Source organism: Mustela nivalis (genome assembly GCF_964662115.1).
Source record: "Mustela nivalis genome assembly, chromosome: 20".
Classification (NCBI taxonomy): Eukaryota; Metazoa; Chordata; class Mammalia; order Carnivora; family Mustelidae; genus Mustela; species Mustela nivalis.
The window spans coordinates 19,284,513-19,301,102 of NC_139039.1; the positions used below are offsets into that span (position 1 = coordinate 19,284,513).

At 40.1% G+C, this 16,590-nt stretch overlaps 1 protein-coding gene across 1 annotated transcript in view; it reads right to left on the bottom strand.

Annotated features, from left to right (window-relative positions):
* The window catches only part of ZDHHC2 (zDHHC palmitoyltransferase 2), a 72,676-nt gene that overhangs the window by 44,213 nt on the left and 11,873 nt on the right, over positions 1-16,590 (bottom strand). The window contains exons 2-3 of the mRNA XM_082715609.1: positions 4,390-4,416; positions 3,155-3,249 (exon numbers count right to left, since the gene is read on the bottom strand). Of these exons, the coding sequence (XP_082571735.1) occupies positions 3,155-3,249; positions 4,390-4,416 (122 nt within the window). The remainder of the gene's footprint in view (positions 1-3,154; positions 3,250-4,389; positions 4,417-16,590) is intronic.

Genomic DNA, 16,590 nt, shown 5'->3' on the forward strand with positions numbered 1-16,590 from the left:
AAATATTAACATTATTTCCTTATACAACCTCTTCTACTGCTATTTTAGTCCCATATTTCTAAGATTTTCGGCAGCTGAGAGTACTCTATTGTCGATTAAGTCAAGGACCCTCATTTTACAAGTGGGAGGGTCTCTGGCTCCTGACCAATTAAAAGATTACGGTGAGGGGCGCCTGGGTGGCTCAGTGGGTTAAGGCCTCTGCCTTCGGCTCAGGTCATGATCTCAGGGTTCTGGGATCGAGCCCTACATGGGGCTCTCGCAGGGAGCCTGCTTCTTCCCTTCTCTCTCTGCCTGCCTATCTGCCTACTTGTGATCTCTGTCTGTCAAATAAATAAATAAAATCTTAAAAAAAAAAAAAAAGATTACGGTGAGATCTTACACTTTATTAATGGAATAACTCAAGATTTTTAGCCAGCAAGTCAGGGTTCTTTCTTTCATAATAATGGTCTTCAAATTCTTTTGACCATGGATCCATCAGTAAAAAAAAATCATTTGAGACTGATATGCATATTTACTTATATATTTATTATTAGCTACTATATATGAAATCTTACATATGAAATGTTCTACATAGAACACAGAGTGGTCACGGAAAGCCTCAAAGATAAGGTATCATTTGAACAGAGACATAGAAATAGGAAGGAAGGGACCTGGCCACACAGTTATCTATAGGAAGGATGGTCCAGATCAAGGGAAAATACCAGATTTCAAGACCCCCAAAGGAGAAACATGTATATTGACCTATGGGCAAAGAGACCAGTGTGACTAAGGCAGCACTGAAGAAGGTCCAAGAGGCGGTGTGGGGCCAGGGCACGTGCAGCCTTGTAAGCTACGGTAGAGAACTGTGTTTCTACTCTGAATGAGCTCACATATCAAAGGAAAGTTCTGAGCAAAAGAATGATATGGTCTTGCTTACAGGATAGAATGTTGAAAATACAGAGAATAGGGAAACTGGTTGAAAGAGCTATCAGATATAGAGTGGAGAAGTTTAAGTTGATTTTAGGCCTCTAGCTTTGGTAAAGAGAAATTCTGCAGGGCTCTGTAAGTAGTAAAACCCTACTGGAGACTGCAATGTCTCAGACAAAAGAGATGACTGAGACCCTGAATTACAGTAATGGTATGAAAAAAAAAGAAAGAAAGGGGAAAAAGGCGGGGGCGGGGGGGGGGGTGTTGGAACCAAAGAAGAAAAATTAGGAGGTAAAAACATCAGCAAGATTTAGATGTTGGGGGGCGCCTGGGTGGCTCAGTGGGTTGATGCCTCTGCCTTTGGCTCAGGTCATGGTCCCGGGGTCCTGGGATCGAGCCCCGCATCGGGCTCTCTGCTTGGCCGGGAGCCTGCTTCCTCCTCTCTCTCTGCCTGCCTCTCTGCCTGCTTGTGATTTCTGTCTGTCAAATGAATGGATAAACTCTTGAAAGAAGGAAAAATAAGGAGTGCTCATTTAAAAGAAAAAAGAAAAAAAAAAAGATTTAGATGTTGGGGGAGGGGCAAGAAAGCAGGAGAATTCCGGGCAAGAAAGCGGGATAATTCCGGGCAAGGCTGCCAAGCTTCCAAAAGGCTGCGATGTCCAGAAGGATGAGCTGGATGGCGGCAGCATTAACCAGTGTCAGAAACAGATGAGTCACGGTTTGGGGAAGGGAGTGGGGGTGACTTCAGCTTTTGACGTGTTGTGTTTGAGGTGCCGGTGGACTAAGGAGCTGCGTTTGGCAGGGAAATACCTAAGTTGGCAACAGGAGAGGTCAGAGCTGGAAACAGATTTGGGAATTGTCAACACAGAGATCATCTATGATGCGGAGGATGAGATCACCTATGAAAGGGGTTTGCATTCTCCTTCTTACTTATGACTAAGATCAGGATGGGGGTAAGGGAGATAACAGGAAAGAAGTAAACGTGGCAGGAGAGAGGGGGGGAAGGTAGGAAAAACAATTAGTAGAGAGTAGAAGAAAAAAAGCCTACATGTAAAGCATTTTAGGCCAAGCATACCACTAATTCTGTGCAAATATCTGTGGTTTTATTTTGAATATCCTTTCCCAAGTCATATAGCATATTTATTGGGCTTTTGGACCACAGCTGCATTTTAAACAGATTACTTCAGGGAACAATTTGCAGTGATGCCTAGACCTTTCCTTTTTCTCTCTCTCTCTCTCTTTTCTTTTTTTTTTTAACTTGGCCAACCAAAACTTTACCATTATTATTGGAATAAAGTTTATTTCAATTCAACAAACACGGAGTGGACTAAGTGCCAACAATACAGAAATGAGTAAGACACAGTCCTTTGCTCCAAGAATGTTTAACAAGGTGAAAGACTCAGAAACAAATACTTAGAATGATCTTTTCAAAGTGCGAATTTGACCATATCACTCTACTCAAAACCTTCCGTAGCTGAGAATGCTGTTCTCCCCACCCCCCACCCCCCAATATCCACAATTTCCTTCAGACAGGGTTAATATGGTAAACATGGCCACTGGGAATAAAAACTACATCCCCAACCTTCTGTATAAAGAATGTGGCTATATAATTAAGTTCTAAAGTAAGTAGAAAGTAAGTTCTAATATAAGTTGATGGCATTAGCAACTTCCAGAAAGCATCCTTAAAAGGAAGGACATTTACTTCTACTCCTCTATCCTAGTTTCTCTGACCCGCTGTCTGGAAGGAAGACATGATGGCTGGAACTGGAGCATCCGTCTTAGGCCAAGAGGTGATGTTGGAAATGGAGGCTACACATATCAGAGCAAGAAGCTGTGGACTAGCTATAGACTTGAATGTAAGAGAAGATTAGTAATATTGTTATTTTATTGTTGTTGTTTCTGGTGGTTGACAGCCAACTAATCGACTATTGGTATGATAACTGGTAATTATAATATAGCAATGTCTACCATCAGCTCTGTCTGTATATTGATCCATCCACCCTGATGTCAGACTCTAAAGTAGAAATGGAACACACAACAGTTTTAATATTGGATATACAATACTCACGCAGTGCAAAAATATTTGCCAAGTGAAAATTCAAGTATTTACCAACAAACATATTAATATAAACAAATCACTATACTAACTAAGCTTGAAACATTAATAAAAAGACATAAAATCCATTCTTCAGACATCAGTGTTATTGGTTTCTAACTTTAGGGTAACTTTATTAATATTTTAACTTACTTCTTTTGAAGGATTCATTGGTAATGTAAAGATAGTTTTCCAGTATGACCAGACAAACATTGCAAAAAGTAGATGATAAGCAATCAGGCACACAACTAAAATGAGAAGAACATATTATCATTATAATATGCAAATACAAATTGAAACCATGGTATTCACAAAGATCTAGTTGTTCTAAGTTAACCAAATTCTTTAATAATTTGGTTCCTTTCCCATGAAAGGAAACCTCTCATCTCTAGATAGGACCATCTATTGGCCAAATGGCTATAGGGAACCTTTCCTAAATTATAAAAGTAAGGCAGCTATGCCTTCAACTATAAGTAATAAACACAGAATTAAACAAATAAAGTTAAAACATTCAGGTTTTAAGAACTTTACTTCACTGACAAAGGATACCAAAGGCAGTTCCTATTTGAGAAGTTGTTTGCTAATTTTGCTTAGCTGTGGTCAAATGTGTTGGCCCTGACTGTTTAATGACTACATAATTAAACAGAGACCATCTGGACAAAAAGGATTTCCTCCAACAGGAGTCCAAGTGTCTTGTTTATCACATGGGACAATTGTTAAGAAAATCATACTTTTTTCAGGCAATGTATACAAACACACTTTGTATGGTGTTTTTGTATGGTGAAATGCTGTACTATGCAAATATAAAATATTAATTTTGTATACAGTGACAATGATCATTTCTGAATAATGCATTAATATATAAATTAACTCTGTAAGACACAGTTGAATAAAACATGCTAATTTAAAATACAGCACGTTTGGTATTTTAAAACTGTGTGGCAATTTTTTAAAAAAATGATAATACTCTTCATTTATCATTTATTTTCTTTTTAAAGAATGATGATACTTACAGAATCATTTAAAAATTCAATTGTCCATTAAGGCACTTAAATCAGTGTGAAATGACTAGAGCTAATGACATTTTCCATGAACACTATGGGTGACTCACGTATGGGGTAATACTCTGAACTGAAACAGGAAATTGTTGATATTCCTATATCTCAAAGCCACAAGAATCTTTGGCACCATGGCTACCATTTCAAGGGAGAGGTCTTTGCCAAGCGTCTGAAAGAATTCAGTCTGGAGACCAAGAGAAGTCTTTAACCCCATCTTGACTGCACAGTCTCCAAGTATAATTTATTAATTCCAACCAAATCTAAATGAATACTATTTTTAAGAACTCTCTTTAAAATTTATATACAAAACAATAATAAAACATAGCCTACCTTGTTCCCCAACGTTTTCCATGGACACTATAGAAATAAACAGAAAAAAAGAGATAATAGATTATGACACTTATGGCAAACACAGGGCCTGAAAGAGATGTAGGGCTACATAGGTTAATGATTTGGCTCCCCTTCAAACCAACATTCTTGAAATATTTGCTCGACTTTATTTAGAGGAGAGGTGAGCGCTGTGGGAGAGAGGGTGAAGAGGGAAGGCTGGTGCTTGCATTCAGCCCGGGCTCTGCTGGCATTTCAGCCCTGAATACCGCACAGAAAACAAAACTCATCAGGCGTGTTCCGTGTAGGTCCTCGTCCTGTATGGATGGTGTCTTAGTCTTCCTTCCAACTTGAGGTTCAGAGGAAAGCAGTGCTCTCCGGGTCACTACATTTCCAGAGACATTTATTGCTCTTTATAAGTTGACAACTGCCTAATTAATACTCTAGAAAGAACAAAAGAATGTGTCCATGGCACATACTCTTCTTGCCAAATTTCTCTAAGTATAACTTCTTATGCCCAATGATGAGTAGCTCCCTACGGTACAATGAGAGAGGCAGGCAATGTGCCTGAGAAAGTGCCATCGCTTTAGGGCTGTTGTAAACATCCCAAGGTAGATGAGAACATGAGATTAGAGGACACAAGATGAGGGACCACGTAGCTGAAAGAAGCTAGGACAAGAAACCGTACTGAGGAATTCTATACTATATACTTGTTCTATATCCCATTTGGTCTTCCTCCACGTGGACTAAAGTCATTTTTGGAAGTTTTGGCCTATCTCAAAGTTGGAAGCTGTAGTGAGCAGAGATTTGGTATTGCCTGGGATATGATTTAATTGCCTTAAGAAACACTGGATCTGGAGGGTAATGTTGTGAAAGATATCTTAAGATTACCTGAGCCAACACACCTCCTTCTATAGAGCTACTGAATGTCAGTTTAGGCATTTCTAGAAGCAACAGAAGACTGTGGGTTGTGGTACTGTCCATTCCAGTATTGGATTGATCTAAAGAATTATTATAGAAGTATAGGTTCCTGAAATTAGCCTCTTCGTGACTTCTACCTATGGTATCTAGGCTTCCAATCTGCAGCAATAAACAGAAAATCTAAATGACAGACTTTTACATAAAGTTATTTGTATCTCCCTTAAATACTCTTTTATTCCAAGTAATATATGACGTCCAGATCACACACCAAACTTGATGTGGCTCCTTTTAGTGCTTCCTAGGCTCTCAATTTCCTTTAACATTTCTAATACCCATGATGGGACAGACACAGATGGTGACATGATAAATGAAACGATAATATGGTAAATACATACCATATTAACATTGTGGGGTACGATTTTAATTTTCACTTCAAAAGTATATTTGCCTAATTTTATCTTGGATCAGCCTAACTTCTTTCTGCCCTGTGGCCTACAGTGATATTATTTTGCTTTAGAGATTTCTAACTTTCCAATATTCCTGAGAACTTAAAACTCTTCCCCAACTAACTGGTACAACTAGGCAACAAAGACTGATTTGTTGAAAGATCCTAAGGAATCACAGTGCTTTCCTGGCACTTACGGTGTTATAGGAAGAGAAAAAGTGGGGACAGTAAATTATTACCTGCCTCGTCAATAATGTTCCTGTTTGCCGAGAGCAAAATGATGGCCTTTAAGGATTACATCTTGGACACTGCAAAGCTGGTAGACTGGGTTGCCAGTTGTGTTTTCCAGCTCCCCTGCCCACCTATTCATCTCCTCTCTCATTACTCATTCCTCTAAGAAATGGAATGGGGCATCAGAGAAAAGCTGACTAGTCAGTTATTAGTTCAGAATTGACAAGAGTGAGACTTTCTGTTGCAGTATTTAAGAAATTCTTGGGGAGGGGGAGCACCCGGGTGGCTCAGGTCATGACCTGAGGGTCCTGGGATGGAGCCCTTCATCCAGGTCCAAGTTCAGTGGGGAGTCAGCTTGTCCCTCTGCCCCTCCCCCCTGCTCATATACACACACTTTCTCTGAAATAAATAAATAATATCTTAAAAAAAAAAACAACTCTTGGGTAAAGATAAAATATGTAAAACCCAGTTGAAGACTGAGACTATCAGCCAAAGTAATAACCCCTAATACACAAAGGATGAAAACTGCTTCTTGATTCAAATCTCACTTGAATAAACATCCTTAAAAGTATGTATATATGTGTGTGTGTATGCGTGTGTGTGTACATATATATGTATACAAAAGGAAGAGAGAAAGTGGGGATAGTAAATTATTATACATAGAGAGAAACATACCCTCCCTTATCTCTTTGGCATGAATTATCAGGCGATCATTTAATACATGGGTCAGTAACCTACAGTCCTGTTCCAAATACAGCCTGCTACCTATTTCTGTAGATAAGTTTTTACTGGAACACAGACCCACCCATTCATTTACATGGCTATTTTTGTGTTACAATGTCAGAGCTGGGTACATGTGACAGGGACAGTTTGGTCTGTCTTGCCTGAAAGATTTAACATCTGGTTCTCTATAGAAAAAGTCTTCCAACCTTTGTATATTAGTCAGAGTTCTCCAGAAAAACAGAACCAACACACATACACACACAGAGAGAGAGAGAGAGAGCGAGAAGGGAGCAGGGAGTGATTGATTTTAAGGAATTGGCTTACAGGATTGTAGGGGATGACAAGTCTGAAATCTGCAAAGCAGACTAACAAACTGAAAAGCCAGTAAAAAGTAAATGTTGCAATCCTGGATCCAAGGCAGCCTCAAGGCAGAAATTCTTTCTTCAGGGACGCCTGGGTGGCTCAGTCAGTTAAGCCTTTACCTTGGCTCTGGTCATGATCCCAGGGTCCCAGGATGGAGCCCTGCATCAGGCTCCTTGCTCAGCAGGGAGCCTGCTTCTCCCTCTGTCTGCCATTCCCACGGCCCCCCCACCCCCCTCGAAGTAAGAGAGACAGAGAAATTAATTAATTTCTTCAGGGGACCTCAAACTTTTCTCTTAAGGTCTTCAAATGATTGAATGAAGTTGGTCCACACTGTGGAAGGTAATTTCCTTTACTCAGTGTCTGTTGGTTTAAATATTAATCACATCTAAAAAATACCTTCACAGCAACATCTAGACTGAGACTAAACAAAACAACTGGCCACCACAGCCTACTCAGGTTGAAACAAAATTCGTAATCAAACCCTGAATTTAAAATTGAGTTTTTTTCTCTGGAAATCTACGAAGAAGATATGTGTTCATCTCTTACGTCAGTTCTCAAGAGAAGGTTATTATTTATTATATACTTATAACTTATTATAAGTCAATCAATCAGAACTACAGCTAGCAACTTAACTACAGTACAGCCTTATGCATCTGCTAGATAATAAAATCACTTATCATACTCTAAACACCTGCTACCAATAATCTCACCCAAATTAAGTTTATTTATACACCAGTATGATTGTTTAGGATGCTATCAAATCTATTCTCTAAAAAAGCTCTAAAAATATTAGAGCAGATTTAGTCTTATTGATTTAAATTCAATCTTGATTTAAAGCAGGGGATCATCTCAAAGATCATTCTAGTCTTATATTTTTAGGACTGATTTTTAAAAATTTGGCTTTGGTGATTATACATTAAGAGCTGGTTGTCAAAAATGTTATCAGTTGATAAAAAACAGTCCAGCAAACTGCTGGTACCTTAAATCTTGTTCAACTTTGAGTCATGAGTACATCCAAAATCCAAAACTTCAGATACTAAAATACGCCCTCATAGTAGGAAAAAAAGTACTTCCCCCCCTTAAATTAGCAAAGAACAGTTATGTAATTGTTGCTAGAACAATGTGGTTTTTAGGTACTTTCATTGCAAATGTGTTTGCTGTGATCCTTCTAGTTCTTAATCTGAATTTTCTTTTTTCTTGCCTTTAAATTCAAACTCTCTTTTTTCGGAGGAATAACTTATCTACACTGCATATACACAATAACTTTTCATTATAAATCCACAATATTATTTCCAAATTCAGTTCAACACAGATGCATGTCAGCTCCATCTATGCAGTCTGATGATAAAGAATGCCAAGAATAGAAATTTGGTTCTAATGAATGAATTGTAAGGACAACTTTATAGCCAACCTCTGGTTTTGGGGGGGGGGGGGTTGTTTGTTTTTTGAATTTTCTTTAATTTATTTACTGAAAAACAATCACTAACTACACTATGCTGGGGCTCCCGGGTGGCTCAGTGGGTTAAAGCCTCTGCCTTCAGCTCAGGTCATGATCTTGGGGTCCTGGGATCGAGCCCCGCATCGGACTCTCTGCTCAGTGGGAATCCCACTTCTCTCTCTCTCTCTCTGCCTGTTGCTCTGTCTACTTGTGATCTCTCTCTCTCTCTCTCTCTCTCTCTCTGATAAAATGAATAAATAAAATATTTTTTAAAAAACTACACTATGCTTATATTATTGAGGATAATACGGCAAATATTATTTCATCCCTCTGCTCAAAAAGCTTAAAGTTTAAGAGCTCATCTTAATCCGAAATTAAAATGAACAAAAAACAAGAACATGGTTATTAAGGCATTCTTAATTAAGCAATGGAATCAGCTCAAAGTCACAAAATTAAAACAAAAATAGTAGTAGCAGAACAAGTATGTTTTAGTATCTCCCATCCTAACAAAGTCTCTCCTTTGACTTTGTGTCTGGCTATCCCACTTTTCTGGCCTTTTCATAGGAAAACTGATTTTAACAATATTCCAAATGCACTGACTCTACCTTCTCCAGCTTCCTCTTGCTCCACTCAACCAACTCTAGCTGGACTTTCACCCCTGATCCCACTGGTCTCTCTCCCCTTAAGGTCACCAAAAACCACCTTTACTGCTCATTCTCCATACTCAGTTACTTTAACAGAATTAATGATGCTCTTTTGTGTGTGTGTGTGTTCTTTGATTTTTTAAAAATTTTTAAATTTTTTTATAAACATATAATGTATTTTTATCCCCAGGGGTACAGGTCTGTGAATCGCCAGGTTTACACACTTCACAGCACTCACCATAGCACATAACCTCCCCAATGTCCATAACGCCAACCCCCTTCCCCTAAGCTCCCTCCCCCCAGCAACCCTCAGTTTGTTTTGTGAGATTAAGAGTCACTTATGGTTTGTCTCCCTCCTGATCCCATCTTGTTTCATTTATTCTTTTCCTACCCCCCAAACCCCCCATGTTGCATCTCTACTTCCTCATCTCAGGGAGATCATATGATAGCTGTCTTTCTCTGCTTGACTTATTTCGCTAAGCATAATACCCTCTAGTTCCATCCACATCCTCGCAAATGGATGGACTACTATGCAGCCATCAAAAGAAATAAAATCTTGCCATTTGCAAGATTTTTGAAACAGTTTGAAACAGTTTGTCGAACTCACAGGGAATTCTCTGACTAAATTGTCCAATGGGACCACTTTGAAGTAGGATCCTTTGTCCTTTAGCTACTTTCTCGGAAGCTGTGGCTCATTTTTCAGGTATTACAGATCAAAATTTGGGTGGTAGGAGGTACATGACAAGTCATTCCCGTGAATACTAGTGACGCTGCTGCCAGACCATTTTAATGAGAGACTCAAGAAAATATACTACTCAGATCAATACTTCCAGTGGAATCCCAAGTGCATTCTTTTCCTCCTAAGAAATATTTTTGATTAACTTTCCTTATAACAGATCTACTTATATTTTTACATCTATATCAAACTGTGTTTTCCTTCATTATTCTCCTATGTCACTGTAATTTGATTGACAACTATAGTCCCTCCCTTCGTCACTAACCTCATCTCACGACACTCCCCTTCCTGTCAATATGCTTCAGCCACTCCAGGCTGCTTTGTTTCTTTCTTTCTTCTTCTTCTTCTTCTTTTTTTTTTTTTTTAAAGATTTATTAGTTATTTGAGAGAGAGAGAGAGAGAGAGAGAGAGAGAGCATACTGGGGTTGGGGGAGCAGCAGAGGGAGAGAATTTTAAAGTAGGCTCCTTGCTGAACGTGAGGTCTGATTTGAGGCTCCATCCCATGACCCTGAGATCATGACCTGAGCTCAAACCGAGTCAGATGCTTCACCAACCAAGCCACACAGGCGACCCCAGGCTCTCTTGCTTCATGAACATGCTAACATTGTCCCCTGTCTAGATCTCTGCACTTGTTTGGTAGGAAGACCTGGACTCTGGTCCAATCCTCCCAATAGGTGTGACCTTGATCATGACATTCAGCTGTTCTGTACTTTGATTTTATTGTTTAAACAAAAATGTGTACTTTATCTTGACCGTTCCTCTGGCTCTAAAATTATCCTCAGTGCTACTCTGATGTATTATGAAAAATCATTGACTTTTACAAACCAAGGGCAAAAGTCACTTTCCAATTTATCAGGGGGTTTACAGGAGTAGTTTGGTCAAGGACAGAGTGGTAGTTTCTGAACAGAAACACAGAGTAAGGGTAGGACTTCATAATGAAGAACTTCCCAACACATGGCTTCCAACTGGAATCCAGACTAACCTCCCAATAGCCCTAACCATACACATCATATCAGGCAGGCTACGTTCCTCACTGGATCGTCATAAAACTGGATCCCTAAAAAGTCATTTTATAATAAGAAAGCCATGATCTCTTTTAAAATTTAAACCAATAGCATCATCACACACACACCCACACACACACACACACACAACAACAACAACAACAACAACAACAACCACAAAACAAACAAAAAACAAAAACAGAAACAAAAAAACCCTTCCCATGGGTTTGCACTCAATTTAAAATAAAGTCCAATCTCTTTACTTAGGTCTCCAGGGTCAAACATGATCTGGCTCCTACTTACCTCTCCAAGATCACTTCTCATCACTCATCCTCTTGCTCCCTAAGCTGCAAAGAGGCTGGCCTTCCTGTTTCTAGAACAACGAAACCTCGGTGTCTTTATGCTGTCTGAAAAGCTCTTCCCCAGCTCCATTCTTGGCTAGCTTCTTATCATCCTTCAAGCTGCAATTTCAATGTCAGTTTTGCACAGAGGCTCTCAGGTCCAGTCTGTCCCTGCTATCATTATGATATACTGTTTCTTTCTTAGCACTTAGCAGGATCTGTAATTATTTTCATTTGTTTCTTTTCTGTGTCCCTCCCTGAATATACTGGCTCTGCCGGGATTGAGGTTTTTTCTTGGCCAAGTTACTTAGCCTCTCTGAGCCTTATCGCAATATGTATCTCATTGGGCTGTTTAGTTAATCAAACTAGGTAAGGTAAGTAAAAGCACCTAGAATAGAACCTGGCACTAAATATTAGGGGCTCAATAAATGTTAGCTGAATATGGAACATAAATATGACAAAAGAGGAAAGTGTTAGGAGTTCCCCAAAGTTTGGTGTTAACTGTGTTATAAACAATCTGGAGAAAGCAGTATATGGTGCATTTTTAGCTGGCACAAATGCTACAGTTTTCTGGAGAGAACAAACTGCTGGAAGACTTTTGAGTGTGAATAAGCAAAAAAAGAAAAATTCAGGTGAATTACAATGTGGGCAATTAATATGAGAAAAACTAAACAAGTGATTTCTTTTTTAACTATATTTTCTTTCCCTACCCCTTCGAGAGCTCCTCTCCTTTTCATTTCTCCCCACCTCCCCATGGCCAGTCAAGGTTCTGATAGAGCCTGGCATGTACCAGATTCTCAGCATGAGGAGCTGTGTCATTGTGGTCAGACTCTTTCCCAGGTGTTTTCATGCACTCCTCCTGCTTCCAACCCAGAATTTATATCTAACAAACTATACTGAGCTAAACTATGTGCTAGAAATGAACAAACAACCATGCAAGATGGTTGAGGATTCCCTGGAGAACCTTTCCTAAACAATGGCACAATGCAACCTCAAAGACAAAAATGAACCACAGTAAGTCAGACAATTGTAACCAAGATACAGGAAGTCTCTTATATAAGACTAGGTTATGGTCCAAAAGATTATGCAAGACATTTGTCATCTGGGCGCTTGGACCTCCCAACTGGCCAAGGAAAGCTTTTCTGATGCATAACCCACCTGAAACAATATTGCAAAATTATAAATTAACAGTGTTACACAAATCAGCTATTCTGTGAAGGCAAGGCTTTTGAGTTTGCAACATCCATTCATACTCCTCTCGTCTCCTCAGCAGGCTTTTACACCTATTTTCGGCCATGAGCTCCTGGATCAGTCAGCTTGGGAAGGCACCACACTGAGTGCCTTCAACACCACACAGCCTGTTTCTCAGTTCTGGAGACTAGAAGTCCACAGTCAAGGTGTTGGAAGCATGGATCCCTTCATAGGCCTCTTTCTCTAGCTTGTAGATGACCGTCTTCTCCCTGTATTTCACATCTTTTTATCTGTGTACACATCTGTCTACATCCACATTTCCTCCCTCTATAAGAACACCAGTCAATGTAGATAAGGACCCACCCTAATTAACTTCATTATCTTACTTAAATATTTCTTTAAAGACTCTATCTCCAACTAGAGTCACATTCTGAAGTCCCGCAGGTGAGGATTTCAAGCTATGGATTTGGGGGAGACACAGTACAGCCCATAATGCTCTCCAGAATAAGACTGGAGCTTGAGCAGGGTGAAGACCGGTAGGGGTGAGAGGGCATCTGCAGGGCTGGGGGTGGGGCAAGAGTCAGATGTCAGGGAATGAGAAAAAAACCAAAGGAAGGGATAGTTTCATAGTTTCTTGCATGCTTACTATAGGTCGGAGATTGTGCTAAATTTTTTTCCATGTTTCTCTCTTTGAAACCTTACAGCAATCTGTAAGGGAGGTATTATTATAATTTTAAAAGTTAGGAAGACAGTCTTACAGAGGTAAAGTAACTATTCTAATGTTACTCAAGTCATAACATATGGAGCTAGGATCTAAATATAAGTCTGCTTGACTCCAAAATTCTTTCAAGGATTCCATGTGGCCTCCCGGGCTCTGCCTGCAGCCCATGGGCTTCTCTGTCCAGGCAGCCGTCCCTTCTTTGCTGCTCTCAAGCCCTCCTGGCCTGTTTAACACCATGCTACCCCCCGTGACTTCTGATTCAGGATACACTGGAGAGAAGGGTTTAAAATGTCCTCTTTGTCACATCTCCTCCAGGAACTAAATGAAACATAACTAGAAACAGATCATTTTACAAACTTTGGACACAAATTATTAAAATATTTGGTCATAATGGGGCACCTGGCTGGCTTAGGCTGTTATATGCCTAACTCTTGATTTTGGCTCAGGTCATGATCTCTGGGTCCCTGGGTCCAGCCCTGAGGTGGGCTCTGTGCTCAGCTGGGAGTGGGCTTGAGATTCTCTGACTCCTCCTTCTCCTGCCCCTCCCCTACTATCATGCTGGTGTGCTCTCTCTCTCTCTCTTAAATAAATAAATCTTTAAAAATACATATATATATAAGTATTTTTCTCTCTCAATCACATTTTTTTAGCAACTTGACCAAATCGTTGTTCCAAACATCTAAAACTCTACAGAAACAGACAGTGTAAAATCCAACTTCTCCAACTGAAAGCTGTGGAACATAAACTTAAGTCATGAAGAATGGAGAGGTCTTTCAATATGTCAGCTTTGAATGGGAGATAAAAATTGTGTCTCCTGAGGATGGCCCGCCAAAACTCCCTGCCACTTTTCCCTTGGCAAAAGGAAGGACATTCCTGAATCGTTGACTGCACTAGGCAGTGCCGTTAAATAAGGAAATCTGATCTCAGGGCTGGTCTCTTGATCTTAGTGTCCTCATTTCAAAGCTTACTCACAATGGAATCCTATAATCCCCCTGTCTCAAATTAAAATAGAAGAGATTCCTGCTGCCAGCAAGCTGTGCAGGTTTCAGGGCAGATAACTTTACTCATCCCATTAGACAGAACTGTCTGGGTCCTCCCTCTTCCACACATGGCCACAATCCACTCCAATACCTACAGTGCCTGGAGCTTTCCAAGACCAACTGCCTATCTTTCCAATTCCAGATACCCTTCTTTCGCTTGTGCCTGGCAGGTGTGACCAACTCCTCCGAACCACGCAAGTCTGCAGTGAACCCTACATCCCAGCAAAGTTCTACCTGGTTCCCACATGATGGCTGTCCACTGTGAGGGACAAGATCAAACAGGGATTTTAGATCCTGGAAACATTTCCCTCATTAGAACCCATCTTTTAGAATCGGAAGGGCCTTAATGATTATACAATCATCTCTCTTATACTTGTATGCACATATTTCCTCATGGGTAGCAAACAAAAATGCTACTTGTATTTTGCTTATGTTAGCATTTAAAAATATGTATATGATAAGATAGAAAAAAAATTGTAGTATATTTTTCAGCGTCATTAGATCGATCTCATTATCTGGTTTACTCAGAATTATCACAGAAGACAATACCGAAGAGTGCTTTCTTTTCATTACCAAACACTGGCTGTCTGATTAAGTAGAAAAATTAATGCTTCTTATTTGCTTCTCCAAGGAAACAGACAACCTTCGAAACCTCCCTGGCTCGTGGCTCCGTGTCAAGTACTATCTGACCAGGGTACATATTACAAAGCGCATATAACACATTTAAAAAATAAACCAATATTTCTAGGTCTGTGCAAATTACTTGGCACTTCATGGAGAACCCCAGAGGAAGGTACTGTATAAAGCTGTCATTCCAACCTTCTTGTCTATGATGTTCATCAGAATAGAATTTACAGCAGCATTCCTGAAGGGATAAGCCACAAGATTTAAAACAACATTAGCACCAGCAATAATTACTGCAGTGTTGCACAGGGTCACAGTATCTATTAACACATGCGAGGGTACTAACTGCGTATCATCCTTCAGTACTGAGTCACCACGAAGACTATTTTCTTTTGTAACTTAACCGTCACATATTCATGGAATAAATGCACACACACAAACTTCCTTCGATCTCAGCTTGATCGAGGGGTCTTCTACTCACATGCAACATTCAGACCCTTGCCCTATGCTGCATGTCCCTCAGTGCTAACAGTCTACCGCACTGTAACGGTGGCAATGTATGGTCCCGTTGCTGCAAATTTGGTATAATCTGATATAAGCATAAACTGGCAGCCCACACACAGATGAAAAACTCACACTGCCTCTGCTGTATGATACAGTATATTACAAGAGTGCAATATTATACAAATACCACCTAATTATACGGTAGATGTATTCATTAATGTAAGTGGGAAGTTCCAGAATTTGTGTGCAGAGTTGAGTAAGAGAGTCATCAATATTTGGACTGGGTCTCTTCCTCTGCTCATTGTAAGAGCTGCTTCGTGTTTCCTGCCTGGCTCTCTCCCCAGTTGTACGTACTGATTTTTGCTTCTGTTTGTAAACCATTTTCATTTACCCTAGCTCTGCAGACAATCGAACGACTTGCTATTCGTGTGTGAATCGTGCAGTCCCATACTGTGGATGGGGACCCAGTTCACGAGGAATAGCGCAGGTTACTGATGCAACCACAGAACCGAGTAAGCTACCCCACTTCTCCCCACTAGCTCAGGTACCAAGTGTGTGCCCTTCTATACTTGTGAACATGTTGCTCTTTAAAAAGATACAATGTCTGCCAGTGAGCAGTGGTGCTCTGTTTACTCAGGAACTGTTGAATTTTAGACTATGTACAATAGGCCAGCAACTCTTAACATTTCTGCCTCGGGGATACTTGATGGCCCGCATTTCATGAGGGACACACTTTTCAGAAATGAAGCCTGCCTCATGGGCAAAATATCAGTCATGATTCCCAGACCACCACATTTCTGCTACACCATTAAAGGACAAGATAGTTAAAAATTGCTACAGTGACATTGGGATGGCCCACCTAGATAACTCTGGAGACTTTCAAATTTGGATGTTTAACAAGGGCATATCCAGGCTTCTCTGGAATCACACTTTCAACAAAAATCAAGGTTCCAGGAAAACTGTATGGTAATCCTTAAAAAAAAAAAAAAATGAACCTACAATTATCATGTAATCCAACATCACTCTTCTGTGCACATATACCTGTAAGAACTGATTCAGGGACCTAAACAGGTATCTATTTGCACAACCACGTTCGAAGCAACATTAAAGGTGGAAACAACCGGAGCACCTGGGTGGCTCAGTGGGTTAAAGCTTCTGCCTTAGGCTTGGGTCATGATCTCAGGGTCCTGGGATCTAACCCCTCATCGGGCTCTCTGCTTGGCAGGGAACCTGCTTCCTCCTCTCTCTCTGCCTACCTCTCTGCCTACTTGTGATCTC